A 25,979-nucleotide genomic window follows, 5' to 3' on the forward strand; every position below is an offset into this window, starting at 1 on the left:
AATAATCCCTCAATTAAAGGACATTTCTCAAGTTGTTTACTACCAGGCACATAGATACACTGACTCAGAGTGCAGCAGGGCAAATTTTAGCTGGATTCCTGAGGTATTTGCTTTGTAATCTTAAGTGTTTTTAATAGCAGCCCTTTTTTCTTCTGTGCAATATGTGTCTTCTCACATTTCCCTCCTACCTACAATGACATTTCCAGGCATGAGATGACAGGAGTTGATTGTAAAAACGTATCAAAAATAATTCCTCTTCAGCTGAGTGCTCCATGTTAAGAAGTGGGGACAGGAACATAAACTTCCTCTGCCTACAGGTAAGGATTTTAACTAGGCATAGACACAAACAAACGAAATTCCAGTATGACATATTAAATTATTTTTATAACAGATTCAATTAATAACTGGGAAGAAAACAGAAATATTTCATTTATAACAAGGATTGCTCCAAAACGCTTAAGTACAAAGTCCTAGAAAGTTTTAATCAGCCATATTAGCTGAAACTTCACAGAATTAGAGAATCAAGCAGGTAAGGTTGGAAGAAGCCACAGTGGATCATCTGGTCCAACCTCCCTACTCAAGCAGGATCGTCCCAGAGCACAGGGCTGTATCCAGACAGGTCTGGAATATTTCCAGTGAGGGAGACTCCACAACCTCTCTGGACAACCTGTTCCAGTGCTCAGTCACCCTCACAGTTAGGAAATCCTTCCCCATGTTCAGATGGAACTTCCGTGCATCAGTTTCTGCCCGTTGCCTCTTGTCCCATTGCTTGTCACTACCGAGGAGAGCCTGGATGCATCTTCTTGGTATCCCCTCATAAGGTACTTATAGACATTGATGGGGCTCCTCTCAGCCGTCTCTTCTCAATGCCGAACAGGCCCAGCTCCCTCAGCCTTTCCTCTTAAGAGTCCCTTAATCACTTTCGTTGCCCTCTCCTGGACCCGCCCCAGGAGCTCCACGTCTCCCTGGTACTGAGGAGCCCAGAACTGGACACAGCAATCCAGATGTGGAGCGCAGTTCTCGTGCGAGCGGCTCAGAACTCCCTCGGCACGGATCGCTCCGGCCCTGAGGTCACTCCAGCGTTGTTTGGCCGGGCGCTCCCCCGGCCCGGCCCGGCCCAGCCCCGCCCGGGCTCCCCCACAGGGGCTGCGGGTGCCCCTCCGCGCCGGCAGGGGGCGCTGCGGGCGGGCGGAAGCGGCGGCGCGCCCGCGCCCTCCCGGCGCGCCCCGCGTGTCCGCTGACCCTCCCTCCTCCTCCTCCTCCTCCTCCTCCTCCTCCTCCTCCTGGGCGTCATGGCCGCCTCGAAGCCCGTGGAGGCGCCGGGCACCGGCGGCGGCACCGCCGGCCTGTCCCGGTGGCAGCTGGCGCTGGTGCTGGGCGCGCCCATCCTGCTGGGCGCCGGCGCGATCTATATGTGGGGGCGGCGGGCGGCGCGGCGCGGGAAGGGCGCTAGCGAACGGAAGACCCCCGAGGGGCGGGCGAGCCCCGGGCCCGGCGGCGAAGGCGGCTCCGGGCAGCCCGACGGGACCGGATACGAGGAGATGGTGAGCGGGGAGCGGCGCCACCCGTAGCGGCGGCAGGGGCGGGGCTCGCCGCGCGGGGTGCTGGGGTCGGGGTCCTGCCGCCGGGGTCCCGCCGCCGGCCGGGCTGCCCGGAGCAGCGTGGGTATGCCCGGGCTGCGACCTGCGGGCGGCAGGGCCCGACGGGCCGCTGGCCCCGTCCGGAAAGCGGCTGTCAAGGTGCTGGTCCCCACCGAGGAGCAGGCGTGTGATGGGATGGAGCTCGGGGGACATCCTGGTCGTGCTCTACGTGACACGTCCGACAGGTCATAGACTCACAGACTGGGCAGGTCGGAAGGGCCCACAATGGGTCATCTGGTCCGGGGTCGAGCAGGGTCATCCCAGAGCACATTGCACAGAATTGTGTCTGGACGGTCAGGAATACTTCCAGTGAGGGAAACTCTACACCGTCTCTGAGCAACCTGTTCCAGTGCTCGTTCGCTATACAGTAAAGAAATTATTTCTCACGTTCATGTGGAACTTCTGTGCATCAGTTTCTGCCCATTGTGTCTTGTCCCATTACTTGGCACCACTGAGCAGAGCCTAAACCCATCCTCCTGACACATTTCCTCCAGATGCTGGTAGATATTGATGAGGTCCCCTCTCAGCCATCTCTTCTCAAGGCTGACCAGGCCATTCTCCTTTAGGTTAGAGATGCTTCAGTGCCTTAAATCACGTTTGTCACCCTTGGTTGGACATGCTCCCCAGACCTCCGTGTCTTTCTGTGGTCAGCCTGTGTGACCCACAGAGCTCTTAGCCAGGCATTCGTGGTTGCAGTTCTGCCCTTGCTGCACAGGGGTCAGGAGTAGTTTGTTCCAAGATCAGGCATTGCCAAATGCATCTTCTCATCAACTGGCTGAGCATGGATCTGTGCTGCTGAGGGGGGAGCATACCTCTGCCTCTGAGGTCTAGAGTAGCTGTAAGTTTCCTCCAGAAACAGTGTTTTGAAAAGGAAATCTGGGATCTCTTGTGTGTGAGATGCTGGATGCAGCAGAGTGGAAAGAAAACACAATCAAGATTGTTTTAAAATGGAATAGTATGTTTCTTGAAAATATAGAAGCCACACAGTTTATGCAGCAGGGACTTTAAAGTGCAGAATTTGCCTAACAGGCGTGCTCTCAAAAGATACATTTATCCTGTTGTAAATTACCATTCTGAGAACTTTGAGATAAAATCGGCTGTGCAAGAACTCCAGGACACCATGTAAGATTGGAGTCCAGATCGGATCTATGGTTCTCTGTTCTCTTGGATATCTATATTTGAAAAAATGCCTCTAAGATGCACTTTCTGCACATCTGCAGTCTCAGATGTACCTTGCCAGTCATGCAGCTTTACTGAGGTGAGGTTGCAGTTGACAAGCCTGTTTAAAGTAATGGATTTGACAAACTGATTTGCTTTGATAAGAATATCCTGTACTGCATTTTCTTCTCCCGTTCTTGTGTATCACCCAAAGTGCTTTGAACTGTCAGACAGTTTAAGCTTCCCATCTGAAATGATCAGGAGAGAAAAAGAATCACCTCTCAGAGCCTGGAAAAAGTCTGTTTTAACCCTGGTGATTTGAGTGATGCAGATTGATGCGCTTGGGCGGGCAGTGGCAGGCACACATGGGAGTGGTGAGGAAAGTGCCAACTTCCTCAGCTAGTGAATCATAGCTGCACTCAGGCATTCCTGACAGCACAGCAAGCTGTAAAACCTATGCTGGACCTTGAGGCAGTTACTTGAGTGCAGTGATTTGCTCTTCCTGGGCACCAAACAATACTGAAGAAATTGTGTACAGAGGACAAATTCAGACTGTGTACTGTGGTAGCTTTGGCTTGTGGCTGCAAGCAGCATCTGGCATATTTATGGGAGTGTGCTTGCTGCATGTGAGCTCTGCAGGTTTGCAGGCTGCTCCTGACCTTTGTCTTCCTGCAGTGACTTCCCTGTTCGTGTGTTCACTCTGGGTTTCTTAATTGTGTTTCTGAATTCCAGCAATATCCAGGGGTTTGTAGTCATTCTGCAGTTGTAGGAAGGAAGTACTTAAAACATTTAAAACACTTTCGTAGCATTTGATTTAAAATATTGTGTGTTGCTCCACAAATTCAATTACTAGAAGTCTGTGTGCATTTAGGGATAAGTTGAGTGGTATGACCTGATGCAAAGTTTCTTGAAGAATGTCATTGCTTACACTGTAAAGAAATGAGAGATCTTGCTTAGAAAGTTGCAGAAGTTATCAGATTTGACTGATTATATGAGATAATTGTCTAGCTGGTCAAAATATGGCTGTATCAGGAAAATAAATGTGGCTGCAAGTTCCCAGGACTGCTTTATGTGTGTGTGGAGGATTGTCTTCCTGTTACTCATATCCAAAGCAGTGATGCCATGTAGATTTCATGTTTCCTTTCATATTTTATTAGTTATGGATATTAGTGATAAGACCCATGATTGAAAATAAAACCACTGCAGATGCTTCATTTGTGAAATTGCCTGTATTGTATTAATCTGCCTTTCTAATGTGATGAGGTATTTTTTGAAACTCACACGTACAAGTCTGCACAGTGAATAAGAGCCAGTAATTCATTTCACAGTTGAAATACAAGAGGAAAATCTTTTGGAAAACACATAGGTCAGTAATTAATCTGCTGCCAAGAGCTGTGTCAGCTAACTATTCTTTTACTCATAAATGTAACTTAGGACTCATACTGTTTTGTGCTTTTCATTAAATCAGCCCCTGTATCCATTTTATGTTCTGGTCACTGTTTCTGAAGACATGACCTTGAATTTTTTTTCTTTGTTCTTTAAAAATATGTAATGTCCTAAATCTTTCCTATTCTTTATTCTGACTTGTTACTATTTTGCATGCAGTTCCAGCTTTTTTTTTACCTGCTGCACAGGCCTCACATTTTTTTCCCAGACTGTGTCTGTACCAGAGGATTCTCCTGACATCGATGCACTGGCCAAGTGTGTGATCTATGGCTGACATTGTGTTGGCAGAAGCCCTTAGCACAGGTGCTATATTGGGAAAAGCTGAACTACTTTTGAGATTCCTTCTCCTGTAAGCACAGCTCCTTAACGGTACAGTAAACTGGTATTATTGGACCACTTGAGTGATGACGATAAAACTGCATCTATGGATGGTTCAAAGGTCGTAAAGCCAAATTGCATCTGTTAATGACAGGTGTCATTGTTTCTTATAATTTAGATGGAATGTGCTTTAGTCACTCAGTAGCAGTTGCTTTCTACATGCTCTCCTGGTTGGTAGGGAGTATTGTGTACTTAAAATATGGAGTGCTTTGCATATATTGCTTTAGTTGGTGCCCAATTGATTCATTTTTTTAAACTTATTTAATGATAAATTCTTAGCAGGTTTTATACCCTCTTTGTCTTACAGGAGTGAGCAGTGGTTAGTCAGTGAGGTAATGTGTTGGTTGCTTCAGTATTTTTTTCCCCTGAAGTTGGAATCAATTCCTTTTGCAGCTCTGTGATAGTCCAGATCTGACCCCTTAACCCTTTCAGCAAGCTGACAGGGTAACCCTGTGTTTGGTGTGAGAGGAGGTCAGCTGGGTGGCCTTGTGTATTGCAGACAAAGCCATTGGGGTCACAGCAGTTCCCTGTCTCCTCACACTTTCCTGTGAGCTGGGTACTGTCCTTGAGTGCAGTGGTGGGTGAACGTGACAAACTCCTCGGCCTTTGTGGTGCCACATACTGGGATCAGCAGCCAACTAGCATGGCTTCTTTCCAGTGTCTGTTTTAGTAGCAACTGCTGAATGCTGCCTCTCTCACTGCTGTGACATTAGATTAGGATATGAACAAATTGAACCCCTTAGTCTAGATACACTCACCTTGGTACTTACTCTAAATTGATCTAAGCAAAGTGATTAAAAAGTCATTTCTGCTGTACTGTGCACCTGTTGCTTAGTAAATCTCACTATCAACCTACTGTAAGTCTTCTGTTTCTTGCTAGCAATAGTGGACAGGTGTAGAAAACTCCTAAATGTGTGTACAGTAGCAGTAAAACTGTTAGACTCTTGGCTTATTCATGGAAGTCGAGGATGGTAAATTCATTTAACAGGAAGGTGACTGACTAAGAACATTGTGAATTTGTCTCGTAAACTACATTATGTTTTTTCTGAGTGTAATACATCCTTGCTTGTGCTTTGAATTTACTTCTAAAGCTCATGTAAACATACTTTTTCTCATAATGGTTTTAGTGCTAAAGAGACTTTTCAAACCATTTATATTCAGTTAGTGCCTTTATTTGAAAAAAGATGAACCTTAGTGAAAAAAAAAAAAAAGTAGTGGAAAGATAGGTATTCAGAAAAGGACAGGATTTTATTTCCTGGTACCTCATCTCATTAAGAGGGTTCTCTCACTTGCAAAGGACAAAAGAGAGGCCTAGACCAAGGCTTTCTTTTTTTGCAAGTTGAATTAAGATGGCTGAAATAGTAGTCACCCTCTGTGTCATCTGTCAGATAAGGGCTCATGCAAATCCTTTTCAGCCAAAAGAAAACACTGAAACTCTCTGCTCATGCTTCTGTTGTGAATCACTGTCATCATTGGCTGGCAGGAAATTTCTTGTTTTCCTTTGAATAACAGTCTCCCTCAAATATATAAGGTTCTGAACTGCTAGTTTAACAATATTGCCATTGCAGGGAGTTAGTAAGCATTATTATTCTTGCAGCTGGCAGTCTGTGCCTGCTAAGCTGCTGTTTGTACACAGTTTCTGAACATTTTGTGAGGAAAGCACATTTGCTGAAGCTAAAGTAGAAGTTCATAAAATTTTGCAAGTGTTGTCTATTCTGTAGTCAGTTAGCAATCTGCTTTTTCAGGTACCTGGGTAACTGATAACTCAATTTCAACTTTGGCTTAAGCTCTGTTGTAAGACTTGTTAATGAACAGTTGCTGAAAGCAGTCCTAAGTACTGAGATGTTATTTTTTGTGTAGCTGCAAATAAGTTCTGAGGTATTTGTTTTGTTGCTCTGTTGTGAACTTACATTCATTTTATTGAGCTGATTTGGTTGTTGCACAGATTCTTTGACCAGAAGATGACAAACTGGAGAGTTTTTCTTTCTCTATATGAACCTTCACCTTGGGGATAAAAAGTGTCTAGTGTGCCACATAGCATGGTTCAAGTCAGGTTCATGGGTCGGGTGAGGAGAGGCAGTGAAATTAGAAAATAATGTCTAGAATTATTACTTTGACAAGAAAATGGAAGAATGAGGTTTTTTATTAATTGTGCATGAAGTTTGTTTGCATAATCAGTTTCTTACGTGCTATCTTGTGTATGTCTAGTGTAGCAATTGAGAAGGAATTTTATAAAATATGCTTAAAATTTTTGTAAGGGTTAAATTTAAGGCTTGACAAACCTTCAAAAACTGGCTTTATGTGAGGAATTAATTTTCATATCCTTATTTGTGCTATCACTAAAAGGTATTGCAGCATATAATGTGACATGAGTTCTTTAATATCTTTTTTTCTTTTATTTTAAATAAACAGCTACCAGAAAACTTCCAAACCATCAACAGCAAAAAAGCCCACCAAACCAAACAAAAACATACATTGGATTTGGTGGTATTTTGGGTGCATACTGAGGGCTACAGCAGAGTAGTTTGAGTAAGGGTGCAGAGATAAAACGTCTCAGGGCAAGCAGTCTAGTTTAAGGCAGCATAAACAAATAAGTTGATTTCTTCCTTGCCTGGGGTGCTACTGCTGACTTTATTGCATGAGAGCATGATGTGCTCGAAGTTCTAACTCCTTCCCCCACATTTCCTCCCTCATGCAATGGGTAACCAAGGAGTCAGCAAATGTTCCATGATTCATTTCTGTTTGATTGGGTGTGTGGTCTGTGATCATGCAACTGTTACTAAAAGTTTACTCACATAACAGAGTTACTGATTTTAATAACTTCAGCATCATGTCTGTACTCTTTGAATTTTTTGATCATTGTTGTGTGCACTTGTAGGCTTTTGGGAAGGCTTGATGCTTCCCAGAAACCAGCAGAGCAGCAGTGAGAGCCCCAGACCTACACGTGTCTTGTTTGCAGTTACAATTCCCACACCTGACACCAGAGCAGCACTTGGGTGTTATCCAGCAGTCCTCATCTATAGCTGGTGTCTTTACTCTCTCAGAGTGCCTAGGATGGAGCACATGGACTGCTCAGCCTGGGGCACACACTGGGATAGGACATCCCTAGGATGGAGCAATTGGCAGTGATCATGAAGTAGTAACCTAGGTGCAGTTAGGGTTCATCTCTGCAGTCTTAAATAATTTTCACACTGGGAACATGTGTGAATATTACAACATGGCCCATGTAATGTGTTTTTCTTTTTCGACCCAAGTTAATAGGAACAGCACTGAATTTTGTAAGATTTTTACACAAAGGCATTTTTAATGTGGATTGCTCTAGAAATGTACACAGAAAAAATCAAGCTGACTTGCATGCATTTAAGTTTGCAGCATATGCATAACCCTTCCCTTTGTTGAAAGAAAAGCATTTTTCTATTTGGAGATAAATTTAAGACCTACTCGAAATAAATTTAACCTTTTGAGACTTTGGTTAAGTTTTAAAGAAACAACTTATCAGATACACAGTTACTTGTCTCTCAGTAAAAATAGTTGCAGTCTAATTTTGGCATAGAGTAGCATGGAGTTACACACAGTGTATGGGGTGAAGTTAATAATCTTTTATCAAATTAAATGTGAAGCTTTACAATAGAAAACTTACAGATTGCCTTGTTCTGTGAACAATAAAGATGGTGCAGATTGATTTCTTGTGGACCCAGTGATTAATAACTTGTGAGAGAAGAGCTTTGCTGGCAGTAGAATTTAAGAAATTCTCTCCCTTGTATGGTTTCATTTGTAAGTCTCCCCTCAGGAGAATGCCTCTAGGATACTTTTGTTCTATTTGGATGCCTACTTTTATGTAGGAACTGAGGCTAGCACCCATTATCTGATTCTCTCCTGCCAGGATAAGGATCCAGGTCTTAAAACACATATTATAGAGCAAGTCCTGTCTTCCCCTCAGGTTTTCAGTTTTAAAGTAAATCACTTAGATGCAAGAAATGATCAGGTTGGAATGAAATGAGCAGACATGAAGGGGAATGGGCAAAAGAAATGCAAAGTTGCTTTCAAATTTGTGTTACAGCCTTCTGGTTGTCTGTATCTGTTCAGTTTGGCCCTGGCAGTGGATAAGTAGGTAGAGGAGGCAGAAGTATGCTCAAAGAGTAGCAGGGACAATTCCCAACAAATCCATGATCTGAAGTGCAGGTGATATGTAGTGAATCCTGCAGATGTTGTTAAAGGCACTTCTGCCCCCAGTCTGTAGCCTTTCCTTCTTCGGAAAGGTTGGTAGAATGGCATGTGTGCCCATACTTCTGTTCATTTTGGTATGGGAGAACTGCCCCAAAATGTTGTCCATGAAGTACAGCTGTGACAGAAGAGCAGAAATCTAGAAGATCAATGCAGCTCTTATTTCTTGAATGCTCTTTGATAGAGCATTTTTACATCTAATCCCTTACAAACCACAAGATTTGATAACTAATTTGTAAATCCAGGGGTTTCAGGTAGGTAGCAGTGTTAGTTTCTGCAGAGATACAGATCATCAGCATATGGTGCAGAACATAAAGATGCATTTAGCAGGATCTCAGGCCAGTCAGCAGTTTCCTATCCCCTGCTAAGATGGTGATGGTCCAACACTTCTCATTGCATGAAGCAGAGTGTATGAAGCTGTAGAGGAGTCAACTATAAAGTTGATTTGCCTAGTATATGAAAGGCAAACCAGCTTTATTTTCCTTACAGGTTTTGTCTTGCTCAGTAGGTCTTTCCATAAAGTGTTTTCCATATTTAATTCATAGTCTGATGAATCACCTCCGGTCTTAGAGGCTGTATGTATTTCAGAAGGAAGCTCTTCTGTTTGAATTGCTTTGAGGGCTTTGTTGTCTTTACACATTTAGCCTTTGGAGAAACAACTTACCTCATTGGTTCTTCTGATCACCAGCCATGTAAAAGATTACAATCTGTTTAGCTTTCCAAACAGAAATCACTGCCTTGTTTATTACCATTGTAGTGAATCTTGTGAAAAGGTTATCTCCTCTCTGATACACTTGCAAAAGAAAATTCTTGTGTGTTTCCAGGAATCCAGAAATCAGTGAGATTTTTCAGAAGTCTGGGTTAGGTCCATAGTGATATCTTTGAAGATGAGCCCTGAAGTGCATAGCTTGTGTGCTGTGATGCCTTTTTAATTTGAATTGACCTCTCACTTTTTTTTTTCAGAGTCCTCTTGGTAGAGCCCAAGCAGCCAAGAACAAAGGAAACAAATACTTCAAAGCAGGAAAATATGAGCTAGCTATTCAGTGTTATACTGAGGCTATCAGCCTGTGTCCTCCTGAGAAAAACCTTGATCTTTCTACCTTCTACCAAAACAGAGCTGCTGCCTATGAACAACTGGTAAGAAATGAAAGATGATTATGTGTTTATTGTAAAAAGTACTATTATCAATTTTGTATTTTGTCACTTTCATCCACTGAAAGGTCCCAAGTGATAGCATCCGCTGCTTTCACAAGAAGATGCTGTTGCAGCTTTTTTCAGTTCATCATACTTTTCTACATAAAAATAAAATTATTTTCTCTTAACTACTACATTCAGTCTATCTTATGTAATTCTTATGCATCCTGTTCTTCCAAGACAAAGTTTTAATTTCTTATTCTCTGGAACAATTTTCTTGTATATAAGTTAATTTTACTTCTCTCTATTTGAGCATTTAACCATGAAAGAAAGGTGAAAGGCCAAATATTTTGGAAGGACGCTACTTCAAAATTAAAAAAAAAAAAAAAAAAGTCATTGAAATCCTAGTAAAGGCCAAGACCTAAATTTTGCACATGGAGAAGTAATATTTACTCGACAGCTGAGTATACTGGCTGTTATTTTAGAAGTCAGCCAGTGTTGCTTATTATGGTATGATGGATTTGCTTATGAGGTTGAGTTGGTGAGCTGTATAAAGGAGTGGAAAAGTTAGCTTTGTTCAGTCTGAAGTATCAGGTGAGAGACTGTGCTTACATAAATCTGGTATTAGATTTAGTTTTTGTCTAACACAAATACATGCCATAATGAATCCCAAATGTATGTGGTTCCTCTTTTAGAAAAGCCTGTTTTGATAAATTGAAATAACATTTAAAAAAAAAAAGTTTTAGCGCTTTGGTAAACTTGTTTGTTCCATTTTATTTCCATCTTCTTTCTTCTAGTAGTTTTACCCCAGTCTTTCAGTCCCAGTGTTACCTCCTGCAAGCATCTTTGTATCACCTCATTATGTTCTCCCATGGGATTTGTACACTGTCTGGTGTAGTATTTTTGGTGCAGGTGGTTTGCAGTGGTGCCCAGGCAGTTTCTCCCTGTGGGACTTGCAGAAGCAGAGGCGAGCAGGGAGTAGCGGAGTGCTGGGAGCCGCAGCCACTGCTGGGCACGTGTGACCCCGGAGCTGGCTGTGGGAAGCCAGCACAGGGAGCTGAGTGGGGCCCCTCTCACTGTGCTCTTTTTCTGCCCACAGCAAAAATGGAAAGAAGTGGCACAAGATTGTACAAAGGCTGTTGAGCTTAACCCTAAATATGTCAAAGCTCTCTTCAGACGTGCAAAGGCCCATGAGAAGCTAGACAACAAGAAGGAATGTTTAGAAGGTGAGTGGCTCAAGATGTGTGTACTTAAAAGTGGAATTAGTTCTGCTGCTTTGAAGATGGCAACTTCTGGAAATGTTTTGTTTTTACTTCTGTAGCTACAATAATACAGAATTATGTATTTAAAACCATTCATATCTTCTGCAAATACATATTCTTGTCAGAAGAAACCTTTTCACATTTCTCAAACTCTCATCTGCTCACATCTGTAATGACTGCTGAGAAATTGATGTTACTGTAGCAACTCAAGGTACTATTTTTCCAGGAAACTCCTTCACTTTAGGATAGAATTCATCTAACATGATGAGTGGATAACCAGTTGTTCTATTTCCATGCAGTAAAGAGACTTTCGTCTTCTCTGTTTGTTTTAGAGAAATTATACTACTACAGAAATGGGGGTATTTTTGCAGGTAGAGATACATGGTCAGAAATAAAAGTATTGCAGTAATTTAAATGCGTTGGACTGGTATTAGAGGGAAAACAGCCTCAGCAGCATTTTTTTCTGGTGCATAGTTTATGAAAAACAGAACAGATTGATTTTTTTTTTTTTTTTAATATTAATACTTTGTATTCAGAAGAAATTGCTATGTCAAATCCTTCAGATGCTATTTGTAAACAGAATACATTTTTAACTGTCGGGAAGATGTCACTGAGAAGCCATGGAAATTAAGAACTACAGGTCAGATGTGTTGCCTCATGGCATTTTTGAGCTACAGTACACTGCTTGAAATTACCCATATAAATTTCATCAAGTGAAATCGTTCCTGCTGATGTTAGGTGAAAAGACAAATGAAATTTTCAGCTGTGCTCATTATCAAAGAAGGACAGAAAATAAGGCAGTGCTTTGGCTGGGAAATCTAACTGTTAAATTAGTTTCATTATGTATAACAGCCAATAATTAGGTCCGCCAAATTAGAAGGTAAATTAGATGTGGAAATTTTATCTATCTGTTTATCTGCTGGCAGAATGCCTTTATGCCCTTTAAGACCATAGTAACTAGAAAAGGACAACTTGGTCCATTTAGTGCACTCCTTTGCAACCACTGTGTATAAGCTGCACTTCTAGAGTGCTGTAATAAAATCTAAGCCTTATGTAGCTGCCAGGTGATAAAAGCCCCAAGAAAGATCAAGTGTCCCTGTGACAGTTTTAAATATAACTTCTTTTTACTGTTAATAGCAGTAATGTTAGTGACAATTATTTTCAGCCTTTTTTTTCTATTCGATTTTTTACTTGCAGTTTTTTCAGATCTGAAGCTTTCTTGCTTTTTTTTTTTTGAACTGCACTGTTTTTCTATAACCCTGCTTTTGCCTGCCAACCACATATGGCCAGTAAAATTTCAGGAAGTAGGGTATGTCCATGTAGTGGAGGAAAGCAAAACCAAACAAACTTCAAACCCCAGCCACTACCAGCAGAAAACTCCTCCGGTGATCCCTGGCAGTATTATTTGGGAAGATGTTGCTGCTGCAGCCAAGCCTGGAGTGCAGCAGTCTTTGGGCAGAGCATGTCTGCTGGGTTTGTATAACACATTCTTTCTGGGGGTACTGTATTTTCCCAGGAACTCTGATACGCTTCCTGACCATGCCAGAGGTGCAGGGAGTTTCTATATAAGTGATAACTTAATAGTCCCTCTAGCAGCAGAAATAGAGAAATATACTAAAACTCCAGGGCAAGACATTTACTTTTCAAGCATATTCAGACAATACACTACTTGAATTTCAAGTCCAGGCTCTGGTCATCTTAAGTAATGTTTAAATGAAAACAAAACAGGGAAAACCTGTGTTAGCACTGCATTAAGTGGAGGGTCCAGAGAAACTGTGCATTTCACTGTAAGAGTGTATTTCTGTAAGAGTGCATTTCACACTGGGAAGTTTCACTTGGGCAGCAGTGGGTTAACACTGGCAGAGGTTTCTCAGTGTGAATGAAAGCCATGTGATAGGGGCTGGCACTTCAAATAGGCCAGCAAGGTATTTCTCCTTGCTCCATTCCAAAGTCACAGAGGTAAGCAGAAAAATTTGAGATAGAAGTTAGGCAGATTTCTTAAACTGAGGAGTAAGTGAGATGTGATGGGACTGAATGTGAATTTTAGAAGTAGAAAATAAAGACCAGTCCCAGAAGAAAAGCCGTGTTAGCACTTCTAATGCAAAAATCATATGAACATAATTACTTCCCTCAAAGTTTCAAAATGGTGAAAGCCCCTGATAGAGGTATATATTTTCACTGTTGATTTAAGTGTGTTTGTCTCTATATAAAAACATGAACAGAAAAATAAATGTAATTTCTTTTCATTCACTGTCATGAAGTCCTTTTATCCCAGGAAGATAATTTTGGATACAAATTTGTGTCTTGAAGAATACAGTAAATACAGCAAACTGGAAACAGGCTTTGGCCTGAGAACAGGACATGTATTATTTTGGCAGTGCCTCATTGTAGTCAGTAGCACATTTTATAGTGTACTTCAAGAATTCCTTTAATCTCAGTTTTGTATGTTGCTTCCTAGATGTCACTGCAGTCTGCATTTTAGAAGCCTTCCAAAACCAGCAAAGTATGTTATTAGCTGATAAAGTTCTTAAACTCCTTGGAAAAGAAAAGGCCAAAGAGAAGTACAAGGTAGGACTTATGATAGTGCTGACTAATTGTTATTTCACCTGACCAGTTGTTGAAAAGTCGGTTGTTGGCATTCTGTCAGTTGTTGTAAACAAGTCACTGTCTTCATCTGCTCAAGCATAAGAAGCGACACAAACTGGTTTCTACAAAGCTGCCATTGTACCAATGGTATTTTCCTGTGGGACCTGTCCAAAATTTTTGGAACCTCAGCAGGGAAGAGAGATCTACTTCTAGCAGTTTTTCGCTTTAACAATGAAATTTGTTATGACATTCAGGAGATACCCTAAGTTGGTGTGCTGCCCTATGTAGGGCTTTTCTGAACTTAAAACTTCATGGAAACTGGGTGTGTTGGAACAGACAGACATCTATGCATGAATGTTTGGAAACTGCAGAAGAGAGAACTGTGGAAGCATAGGGGTAACCAGGGGCAGTCATTTTAAGTGACTGTAGGTTTACAAAAAGGTTGGGATAGGTATTAACATGTTCTTGGTTGTTGTAAAAGCATTCTTGTTTGTGTTTTGATAGTGGTTGAAGTACTGAAATCCTGTGTTGGTTTTGAGATGCTGAATTTCTTTCCTATAGAAATTGACGTAAATGTGTATTGTGGAGGTAACAACAAATAGTGGTATGAGTGTGGTGGATATAGATAGGTGTGCTTCAGAAGAGTGCATTCAGTGTTTTCCTGCAGGAGAGACTGAATTGTAATTCTTGTGTGCAGTTTATTTTAAACAAGAAATATTTTTTGGCTGTAGAAAAGATTGATTACCCGAGAGGTGTTACTTCTGGGACTTTATGTAAAATATGTTACTGGGCCAAGTTCCACACAGAACTAGGGTATTGCCTTGTTACTCTCCATTGTAACAATGACAGCATCTTCTCTTGGACAAGCGGGAGAAAAGAGGAAACTGCCATTCAGAAACTGCTTGAATTTAGAGTCATGCTTAAATCACCAGCTTGCATTTTTCACCCAATTTATGTGCACATCCAATGCTTTAGCACATCTACTCAATGCCTTGTGATATCCTAAGAGCCCTTATTTCTAGCCACATATGTGGAAAGACACAATCTCCCTCCCCCCCAAATATTATCACTTTATTTTCACTGGTGATAGGTGTTGCATTGTGATCTAAAGCTTAAAAAATTCCTAAACATCAGAATGGCAAATCCAAAACATCAGGCTATCAGATGAGAGAGTGAGTCATACAGTGACTTTTTTTTTTTTTTTATAATTGTGTTTGCTATCCATTTCCATCTTTACCATCTGATCTTACCACCTAATGACTTGGAATTATCTTTCTCTGTTTCAGAATCGGGAGCCTCTGATGCCCTCACCACAGTTCATTAAATCCTACTTCAGTTCTTTCACAGATGATATAATTTCCCAACCTTTGCTTAAGGGTGAGAAATCAGATGAAGATAAGGACAAAGAGGGAGAGGCTTCTGAAGTAAAAGAAAAGTGAGTGTACAGTACAGTTGGGAATTGTTTGGTACTGGAATTAAGTTTTCAGTATTTGGACATTCTGCTCAGTGTAATGTGCTGCTGTTTGTGTAGTACTTGGCATGGAGATTCCTTTGATATTGCAAGTGAAACCTTACTGAAAGCTGACTGGCTAGTTCCAAACTTGCACTAAGCAGAGGAAGGACAATGAGACTGGGAAAATATGCTGAATATTTACTACAGTATCACAGTAAATCTTAAGAGATGGGAGAAGGATCTTAGAGATGGACAGGGCTGAATGATGCTTTGGGGGTAAGGAATATTTTATACTGAAGGAGCATTTTCAAGGAAGAGAGCAAGTTAGCCTTTGGACTGGCAGGGAGAAGATGAGCTAGGAAAAGGGGACGTTTTTTAAATGAATGCATTTACAGCAACTGAGGCTGAAATGGTGTTTTATCTTTCTGAAATCAAATTGCCCATAAATGAAAAGTTTGTTCAGCATAGAAAAACTTGGTTTTGCAGGGGTTTTTTTGTGGTTTTTTAGTGGAGCCTGAGCACCACATAAATGGTTCTTTAATTTACTATGCTACTTTCCAGATTATTTTTGGAAGATAGCAGTGCTGTCAGTTTGGAAACCATTGCAAACAGCATTATGATTTTTTTTTTTTTTTGAAGTAAAAGAGAATGTCCTGATCTACAGGCAGATTCACTGAATCCAGGATACCGCTGAGAATAAGGCAGTGCTGTAATTTTTTGCTATTAAATAATTTCTTCCACATACAAGCTGCACATTTCTAGGTTTAATATTTCACTTTCCTGTCCATGAATTCCAGCCTCTTGTTTTAAACCAGAGATTATTGTTGTTCTTCATGTGAAAAAAAAAACCTCAAGGGACAAGTGAAGCTCACATTCAAAAACCTTTAAAACATTTTTCTTCTTTATTTCCAATGTAATTTGGCCAGTTTTTGTGTAAATTGTTTTCCATTTATTATGGCTCCAGGAATGGATGTTCCAATGGGGCTCTGCTGGTGTTGTAGAAGTATTGCACAAGTTGGTATTTGTAATAATTTGATGAAACATCTGAATGGAAATTGTAGTGTTCAGTGAATGCATATATATATATATATATATATATATATATATATATATAACTGTTCTTACATCATTTACAGCTCTGGCTATTTGAGAGCAAAACAATATATGGAAGAAGAGAACTATGACAAAATTATCAGTGAAAGCACAAAAGAAATTGAAGCAAAGGGAAAATACATGGCAGAAGCTTTGCTTCTGCGAGCTACTTTCTACTTACTTATTGGCAATGCAAGTGCTGCCAAACCAGACCTAGATCAGGTCATCAGCATGGAAGATGCAAATGTGAAGGTAAGAATCTGTCACAGCTGGATTGTAGTTGGGATTGAGAAGTTAGATCATAAACTTGCAATATACTTCAAGAAGTTTTTTGTCCAAATTTTCAGATGTATTAATGGGAGTATTCTGGTTTATTTACTGTTTTGTTACTGACAGATTGTTTTTCTCAAGGGCTTGTTAATTTTTGAGACAGCTATACTGAGTAGTGCAAACTGAAGGTGATAAGTACTCCAAACTAAAGAAGATGGAAGCTGAATGAATTGGAGGCTTATCCAGTCTGGATAAGTGAAAAACCTTAATTGCACTTGTATATTCAGCTGCTGCAAAAAACATTTATGTATTTGTAAACATAGGAATTGAGGAGGATTTTGGGGAGGCTTGGAAATCCACTGAGATGGAAGCACAGGCTGACATTTTTGAAATTAAGTAAGGGAGCTCATTTATTTAGGGTCAATATGAAACTTATTCCTGCTTAGAGTAATTCACACCTGTCAGTGGGAGAAACTAGTCAAACAAAAACTTTACGGGGATTGTAATGAAATCTGAAATGTGGAGAAGCACTGGGATGGCTGATGTTTCCCTGGCTGTGTTTTGCAGCTGCGAGCCAACGCTCTGATCAAACGGGGCAGCATGTACATGCAGCAGCAGCAGCCTGTGCTGTCCACACAGGACTTCAACATGGCAGCTGACATTGATCCTCAGAATGCTGATGTTTACCACCATCGAGGACAAGTAAGCATCCTGAGAGATTTGATCCCAACACTTGGCTATTTCAGTATATACTAAAAGGAGAAACGGTGTCATTTGAGACACTTTATACTGTTTGTAGCAGAAAAACATGAACTCCTAATTGGAAGCTTTTGTGGGATAAACACACAGTCTGTTTTGGAGGTTCAGGTCAGGCAGAAGCAGTTTATTTCTATAGCTGTAGGAGAGCCCTCTATGGTATGAACTGAGACTTAAAAGTACTGGGGCTTGTCTACATTTACAGCAGATAAAAGCTGTCTGTGAAGGGGCCTGGATGGCAGAGCAGCATCTGCACATCAGGAAGCTTTGTTACAGCAGAGGTAACATGTCCCTGATAACATCTGCAGCCCTGGGCCCTGGACTTGGATCTCTTCAGTTCATCCCTCCCTGCCTTGTGAGACTGCTGTGTCCTTGACTAATTTCTAGCCCTAGAGAAGCCTGCTGACACAGACCTTTAAGATGAATGGTGCTGGAAGTAAAAAAGGAACACTAGCATATGCAGATAGGCTAAGTAATATTTGTAAGGAAGACTTCCGTGGATCAAGGGTTTTTCTCCATGAATTTGTTAGACCTCTTTAGTGCTCAGAAATGAAGATGGTGCTGTGTGTTGACTGAAGGGAATGAAAGTGTTCTGCAGGTTGAAAATTTGTGTTTTACAGTAGCTTCACAGTAAAGTAAGAGAATGATGAAGTGGACTCTGCTCTTGTGGAGGAAAAGAATGTCAAAACCAAAAAAAAACCAACCCAACAAATTAAGTTGAAATAGAAGCTGGAAAAGCTGAAGTGTTTCAATATCCAAATAGTCCACAGGTACTGGCTACAGAGAGGCAAAACAACTTGAGAAAATATGGCATAATTTTGGAGACTGGTCATAATGCTGACACAATGATGACAACAGTCTAAAATGCAAGCATTCCCAATCCCTACTCAGGGTCATTGCCTGCTTGTGTAGGTAGCCAAAGTTTCACTGGTGGCTTTGATAATACAATTATAGCAGTGATTTTTAGTTACGGGTTTTGTAGGTTTCTAGACAGTTCTGCAACTGAACTGGAGATGATATAAGTAATTGAATTATCATGTAAGTGTCTGAAGCACAGATGAAATAGAGAAATAGGATTTTCTTTCATTCTGGCTAGCTGAAAATCCTGCTTGACCAAATTGAGGAGGCTGTGGAAGACTTTGATGAATGTATCCGATTGCGACCCAATTCTGCCTTGGCGCAAGCACAGAAATGTTTTGCTCTGGTAGGTAACGTGCTGGGGTTTCTCTGGGTGCTTTTGCTTTAAAGAGCTCTGTAAAACACTCTGTTTCTCTGATTTGTTCCAATTTAACAGGAAAATAGGGCAACATACATCTCTGTCTTTTAATAATAAAGGAATAATAAAACAATTTCTTCAGTAGGAGTATGGATTTGCTGCTTTTCTTTTGCAGCACTCATAGTTCAAACAGTAGAACATTTTATTCTGTTCTGTGAGAGAGGAACAAAAATCTTGATTCTAATTGGAGCACATAAAATGGATTTCAATAAAGCTTTACTATTGTGGAAAACGGTCATCATCAAGAAATTTGAAACAAACTATTTCAAGCTAGTACAATGACTCAGTGTGCAAGAATCTTGTCAGGGCACTTTTGCATGGTGTGAACAAGGAGGAATACCAAGTTTGGAATTTCTAAGCATTTGAAATAGAGGGAGGCTATCACAATTATCAGGCCTTACGACTTCCCTTCTTTCATCTGTATTCCTCTCCAAGTCCAGACACTTGGACAGGTTCCCAAAACCAGATTTGGTAGGATGTACAGGCATGTCACTTGCTGGAGCTTAGCATGAAATCATACAATGGTCTGGGTTGGAAGAGATCTCAAAAGTCATGTCATTCCAACTCCCCTGTCATGAACAGGGACACCTTCCACTAGACCAGGTTGCTTGGGGCTCCATCCAGCCTGACCTTGAACACTGCCATGGTTGAGGCCTCCACAACTTCTCTGGGCACTGTTCCAGTGTCTCACCACCTTGACAAGATTTTTTTTCCTAATATCCAAGCTAAATCTACTGTCTTTCAATTTGAATCCATTCCCTCTTGTCCTGTTTACATGTTCTTGTAAAAAATAATTTTTACTCTTTTACTCTTGTAAAAAATCCCTCTCCATCTGTCTCATGGCTCCCTTCAGATATGTGAAGACCACAATTAGACCACCCCAAAGCCTTCTCTTCTCCAGGCTGAACAATCCCAATTCGCTCAGCTTATGTAAAGTAACTGAATTACTTTGATGCAGGCAACTCTTGGGGAGGTGGGTAGAGCCCTTTTTCAGTCTGGTAATGGCATAATTTTTTTCTTTTTTTTTTTTTTTTTCCCTTTGGAATAGTATCGTCAAGCTTATACAGGAAGTAATGCTTTGACTGTGCAAGCAGCCATGAAAGGCTTTGAAGATGTCATAAAAAAATTCCCAAAGTGTGCTGAGGGCTATGCACTCTATGCTCAGGTATGTTTTTCTCTCTCTTAAAGAAAATGCTGCATTCTCTTGTACTTTTTATCTTGGATGTAACATTTCTTCAAATAAAAGATGAAGATTTGTGACACTAAATTCTGAGATAAGACATGCTGCCTGGAGTTAAGTACTAGCATTTGTGGTTATGGGTGTTCTGGGGCAGAAGAGGTACCAGGGAACTGGTGGAGTAGGATGTAAATAATGAGAGTTGAGGATGGTTATTAGGAGACAGAGGTTATTCCTGCATGGTTCCCTCCTTCCTGCATGTATGTGGCATCTCAGTTGATGAATGTCAGGGATTCTCTGGGTAATTTGAGAGTCAGATGTGTGGAACTAGGGTGACATTTTTGTTCTGCTACCATTGGCATGTAGTGGTGTAGAACAGCTGTTGGGAGTACACTTCTAATAGAGACTGTAATTTCTTCTCTTAAGATTGCACTGCTGGTTTTAGTAGGAAGCACGAGACATTCTATTTTAAGTAGGTTGGCAATATATATGCATTTCCTTCTGAAACAAGTATATCTGAAAAAGGAAGAGTTGAAGTTTGCAGGTACAGACTTTTAGAATTATTTTTATTTACAGCAAACAGCATGTTGCTTGTGGATCTCCCATTACAGATGGCAGTGTGGTCAGTAATTTGTGCATTTAAAGCACAGAAGCTTTCCAAAAATCCTCAATTTTGAAACTTAACTCTGATAACCAATGTGTCTGGCCTGCTCTACCATAAATGAACTACATCCAATCTCACATTGTCAATACAGTTTTAATTAGAATTAGCTGAACGCAGAGTACATCCTTTGGTTGCTTATTGACAAACAGGTTTCTCTTTTGATTCAGGCACTAACTGATCAACAGCAGTTTGGCAAGGCTGATGAAATGTATGATAAATGCATTGACCTTGAGCCGGACAATGCCACTACATATGTTCATAAAGGGTATGTATTGAATTTGCAGTCCTTTTGGTCGAGAGCAGTTGGCATAACAAACCTGAATTGAATGTTTATGTTTAGAAATTTAGCCAGGAAAAATAACTTGAAAGCATCTTTATGCTCTTAAATGTATTTCTGTATTTTGTCTTGACTAAGCTGCAAATAAGTTTCAGGAAAGTTTCATCAGTGTTCATTGCTAATTGAGTATCTGCTTGAAGTACATCTGACTTTTCCTTTAGCCCTATTAGTTTCAGCTTTGTGTTGAAGCTTTTTCTTTCATAAAATAACATGTACCAAGTCCTCTTGGGAAAAATTTGCCTTTCTTTAGAGTCACTAAAGCAGTAAAGTGGCTTATTGAAAGTGACTTCTACAATAGGTGTTTTTAAAAATCATGAAGTTACTAAGTTACTGTGTACCTGCATTAGAAGTTAAATACATTATACATTTGGGATGGTTTTGCTTACCATGATGAGGGTTTTGAGAGGAGTATATGAAGCCAGTTTGAAATTTTCTCTCTCTTGTAGTTTACTTCAGCTCCAATGGAAGCAAGATTTAGACAAAGGATTAGAACTCATAAGCAAGGCCATTGAAATTGATAACAAATGTGATTTTGCATATGAGACCATGGGAACGATTGAAGTGCAAAGGTAATGCTGAATTGCAGTGTTAAGAATTCTTAGTTACTTCAGAAGTTACAGTGGTTCTTTAAATTTCCTCATGGATCCCAGGTCTTGAGATCTTCTCCCTGGTGTCCTGTAAGGCTAGCTCTTACCCAAAGTCCTGATTTCTGTTCTGTAACTCTTAGGTAAATCATAGGCATTCTCTGTGGCATAATTGTGATTTATGGTCTGGCAACTTCTTTTCACCAATTTCATACTTAATAGACAATGTGCAGAGGAGTCTGTGTATGTTTAAATACATCCCTTCTGCATTTAGAGTGACTTCTTTAATCATTATCTGGCTTTGTGTATATCTGATGTTGTCCTTGGACATTGGACTGTCTGTCTTGAGAATCCTGTCCTGGTTTCTCCTGCAGCCAACAGGACTCCAATTCACAGTTCTTGAGGGAAAGAGGAATGCCCTGCTCTGTAACATTGTATTGCAACTGTACAAAGGTTTGGGGTGTCGCTGACAGTACAGTAGTCTCTTTTTAATATGTCTAGTCCTCTAAAGGACAGACAATTAAACTATTGCCATGAGAAATTTTGCAAGCATTTCCTATTTAAATAATGTGCCTCTGTCTGTGCAAGTTTTCCTCCTTTGTATACTAAGTCCTTTTAGGGGAGATGAGACTTCATTCAGTTGGCCGGCATTATCTTTGTAGTGAACTTGGTGTCCTGTAGAGAACATTTTATCCTGCACCATCACCTGTGAGGACTCTCAAGAGGAAAGCTGTTTAACAGCTGTCCTAGTTGCTTAGGCTTGGTAACAACTTCTCTGAGTTTACTCAGCATCACCACAAGTTCTTGTGGTGGTTCCTCCTGAAATTCTTTTCAGTTATTAACAGTGGAGAGTGTAAGTCCTGAAAGAAAAAAGATGTTTTAGAGATGACAAGATAGCTGTGGCAGTCTTAAATGGGCTAAACTTTTGTTTATTTCAGAGGTAATCTGGATAAAGCCATTGAAATGTTCAACAAAGCTATCAACCTGGCCAAATCGGAAATGGAGATGGCCCACCTCTACTCACTCTGTGATGCTGCCTATGCTCAGACAGAAGTTGCAAAGAAGTATGGATTGAAACCACCAACACTGTAAAGAAACAAGGAGGAAATGATCTTCCAAAGTGAAGTTGCCCACTTCAGCCAGCCCTAAAGAAACTGTTGCAGACCATGCTGAATGGTGGAACTTATTTTTTTCCCGTTAGTGGTGTTGTCATTTGCTACATCTGTTAAATGTTTAGGTGTTGTGGGAGTGGTTGTTCAAGGAAGTATGCAGTGCTGCATCTTGTTCCTTCTGCAGCAGAAACCTTAGAGTGTGTTAAGGGAAATAAAGTTGCAGGGGAACCAAAGGAACATATTTTGGCCATGCAAATAAAAACTTCACACTGGTTCATTTTGGGTGATTATGTTGTGGGCGATTTTTGCTTTATCAAATAATATTACAGCATGTGGGTTTTTTTCTTGTTGATTTTAAAGGTAATACTAGTCAGTGCTGTAAAATAGGTTTTATATCCAGTTAATCCTTGAGGGCTGATTTTAATTCTGCAAAAATTAATTTTCAAACTTTAATAATAGAGGGTTTTTTTAAGTCAGTAGATGTGGAGAGGATACATGTACATATATGCAAGCATGCACAATCTTCCCTTAAATCCCCTTCCACCCTCTGCATAACTTCCTTAGAAATAGTCCTGTGGCAGCTATTAGGGAATTAATTTGATAGTCCTGATTCTCACCCCAGAAAGCCCTAGAGTACTGCATAGGAGAGCTAGGAAAAAGGTTGGCTGGGGAAGGAGGTCAGGTAACACTGCTTCAGTGTAGATTTTACTGGAAGAAAGAATGTATTCCTGTGCAGCAGTCCTTACTTGAATGTCACAGGAAATTGTTCTGGAGGGTTCAGAAGGACTTTCAAGAACAGAAAGCACTGCTGGGAGTCAAGCTCCAAAAGGTAAGGTCATGCTTGCATATAATCTTTGTAATCTCTGATGCTTTTGCATAAGGGTAGCAGCTGACAGACTATCTAAATTTTCTTCAGTCTCTAGAGACTGCTGGGTTAAGATCTCCTTTTAGGAGCCCCTTGGCAGGATTAAGTGAGGTAAGGAACAAAGCGTAGGCTCAAACTTCCAATAATGGATTTGCAAACTGCACTCATTTTCTTGTTCTGTAGACCCTGTCTTGTCCAAGATTTCAAATACTGTAGAAAGGAAGCAATTGTGCTGCAAACAGTAGATGGGCAAATTATGAAAGAGTTTTCCCTCTCATTAGGAACTTCACAGAGGGCCCTCTTGCTTTCGGTTGATCTTTCTGGTGTGGAAGTCAGTCCATCTTACCTTTCCCTGGACTGATGTGGCTGGATAAACTTCATGCAAATGATGTAGCTTAATTTATGACACACTAGTTTGGGCTTCTTTCCATCCTGAAATCATAAGATTTGTTCGTGGCGAATTGTCTAATGTATTTAACCTTTTAAAGAAATGAATGATGCTGTAGTCAAACTGTCTTGGTCTGTAGTTGTGCCACCATACAGCAGCAGCTTGCATTTTCAACTTGACCTTCCTTTCTCCCAGCAACTACAGTTGAGTATGCAAATGGTAGAGAGCAGAGATAAAGATTTAATCATTATTTTAGTAGCTCATTAGGTGATCTGAAATCATAGCACTGGTGTAGAATTGAAGATATGGGAAGGTACTGACAGCTTCTAGGGGCACTGAACGTAACAAGTGTCAAATATCTTCTCCAACTTCCAATCTCTGCATCAATTACCTGAGAACAAAAATATGCCAGGCTGATGAGTCCTGTTCTCGAGGAGGTTTTATTAGCATGGCCTTATTTACATTGGCATTTTCTTCTCATCACCCCATCTGTACCCCATTCCTTACCCCACCCAATCAATTAAGGGAAAAAAGCATGTGCTGTCAATTACTAGCATTCCAAATCATCACAGACTTTTGCCTGTTCTTCAGCTAGTTTCATACTGCACTGAAAGGATGCATTGACTGTAATTTTTTTGTAAATGACATATCACCTGTAAACTGAAAAAATAAATACTACCTTCAAGTATCTCTCTCTTACATGTATAAGAACAGGTTTTGATGAAGGTGTTCTCTGCAGTGGTGAGCTCTGTGCTTATGTTCTAAGTCTAGGAAGAACTGATAATTGACTGACTCCTTGTCATCTTCACTCACTTCAACCTTTAAGAAAGGATGAGGAGACATGGAATCTACAAATCCAATCTCTGCTTGCTTCCATCACCCACAGAGGTATGATCTTGAGAGCTGAAGATTACGGGGGAAAGGAAATCGAGCCAGGAGGGCTGGGAATCTGAGTAGCTGTGACCGTATTAATGTGTGTATGCATCCCTGTGATGAAAGGGACTTTTTCTGAATGGCTGCTACAGCTGAGGTTTTATTTTAAGCCAGGTATGCATGTGAACTTTGAAGTGAGACAAGTATTACTGCTATTTAAAAAAAAAAAAGTTGACATTATGTAGGAAACTAGTACTGAAGACTTGGATAAAGCCCATGTATCCTAGAGGGATACTCTGTGAAGTTGCTTCTACATACAACTGTCTAGCAACTTAATTCTCATCATGTATGGTCTCTGTTATTCACGGAGACAATGCTGTCGGGCACACGGTGTGATTTTTGGGATATGCTGCACAGGGCCAAGAGTTGGGCTCTGATCCTGATGGGCCCCTTCCAACTCAGCATATTCCATGATTCTAAGCTGTGACTTGAATTACAAGGATCTAACTGCAAATGGAAAGGGAAGAGGGAACTAGCATACACTGGAAAGCTGAACTGCAACTTACTCTGGAACTACCAAGAGCAGCTTAGATGCAGGTTTACCCAGCCCAGCAATCCTAACACTGCTCAATTTTCTGCCATTTCTTCAAAAATAACTTAAATTTTTGCAGACTGAAATTCTGGAACTGTTTCAGGGTTGTTACTGATTAGTTTCATGTATTTACAGAATACTGGTGCATATGTGTTGTATGGATACTTAAAAGTGCCTGTTTTCTACCAACACAAAGGTTGAGTATTGGCTGCTTCAAGTACTGTGGCTAAGAACTGACTGTACTTTTTTTCAGTGAAAGCCTCAGAAATTCAGTCCCATTTGCATCACTTCTGAGTGCAGTGCACTGGAGACCCTACTAAAACAAGGTGCTTAGAAGTTGTCCTGATAGACTGAAAAGAACCGAGCTCATGTCAGCTCTTCAGCCGAGTTCACCAAAGTAGCTTGTAATACATTTTCATCCATCGTCTCCATTTGGGATTCCAGGGGAGGAGAGTTCAGACCACAGATTCTGTTACCTGTTGCAAACTGCACTTTACATTTCTCAGATTTAAGTGGTCAGCCCATGACAGTCCTGCACTACTTTAATCCTCCAAAGGTAGAATTTATTTACTCCTGTGTGTTGAACTAGTAGAGAGACAGGAGGGAAAGAGATAAAATAGTTATTATGACTTAGAAGTTGGAGCCCAGCAATGGCCATCATGGATAGGGGTTGTTGAGTATGTGGGAAGCACTAATCTAATGCAGGAGACTT

The 25,979-nt window shown here is 40.7% G+C and overlaps 1 protein-coding gene across 1 annotated transcript; it reads left to right on the plus strand.

Annotated features, from left to right (window-relative positions):
- The first annotated feature begins 1,259 nt into the window (after nucleotides 1–1,259).
- On the plus strand, nucleotides 1,260–24,490 carry TOMM70 (translocase of outer mitochondrial membrane 70). Its single transcript, XM_053969900.1, has 12 exons — nucleotides 1,260–1,544; nucleotides 9,810–9,983; nucleotides 11,080–11,206; nucleotides 13,701–13,810; nucleotides 15,115–15,263; nucleotides 16,418–16,625; nucleotides 17,211–17,345; nucleotides 18,496–18,603; nucleotides 19,724–19,840; nucleotides 20,684–20,781; nucleotides 21,300–21,422; nucleotides 22,376–24,490. The coding sequence occupies exons 1-12, from the start codon at nucleotides 1,293–1,295 to the stop codon at nucleotides 22,527–22,529; spliced, it is 1,755 nt and encodes a 584-aa protein (XP_053825875.1). The 5' UTR covers nucleotides 1,260–1,292; the 3' UTR covers nucleotides 22,530–24,490.
- The last annotated feature ends 1,489 nt before the right edge of the window (nucleotides 24,491–25,979 follow it).

The sequence above is a fragment of the Vidua macroura genome, chromosome 2, assembly GCF_024509145.1.
Source record: "Vidua macroura isolate BioBank_ID:100142 chromosome 2, ASM2450914v1, whole genome shotgun sequence".
In the NCBI taxonomy this organism is placed as follows: Eukaryota; Metazoa; Chordata; class Aves; order Passeriformes; family Viduidae; genus Vidua; species Vidua macroura.

Coding starts and splice junctions, on each gene's coding strand:
- TOMM70 (XM_053969900.1), top strand. CDS start 1,293: ATGGCCGCCTCGAAGCCCGTGGAGGCGCCGGGCACCGGCGGCGGCACC. Junction 16,626..17,210: donor TGGAAGATGCAAATGTGAAG/GTAAGAATCTGT, acceptor TGTGTTTTGCAG/CTGCGAGCCAACGCTCTGAT. Junction 19,841..20,683: donor GCTATGCACTCTATGCTCAG/GTATGTTTTTCT, acceptor CTTTTGATTCAG/GCACTAACTGATCAACAGCA.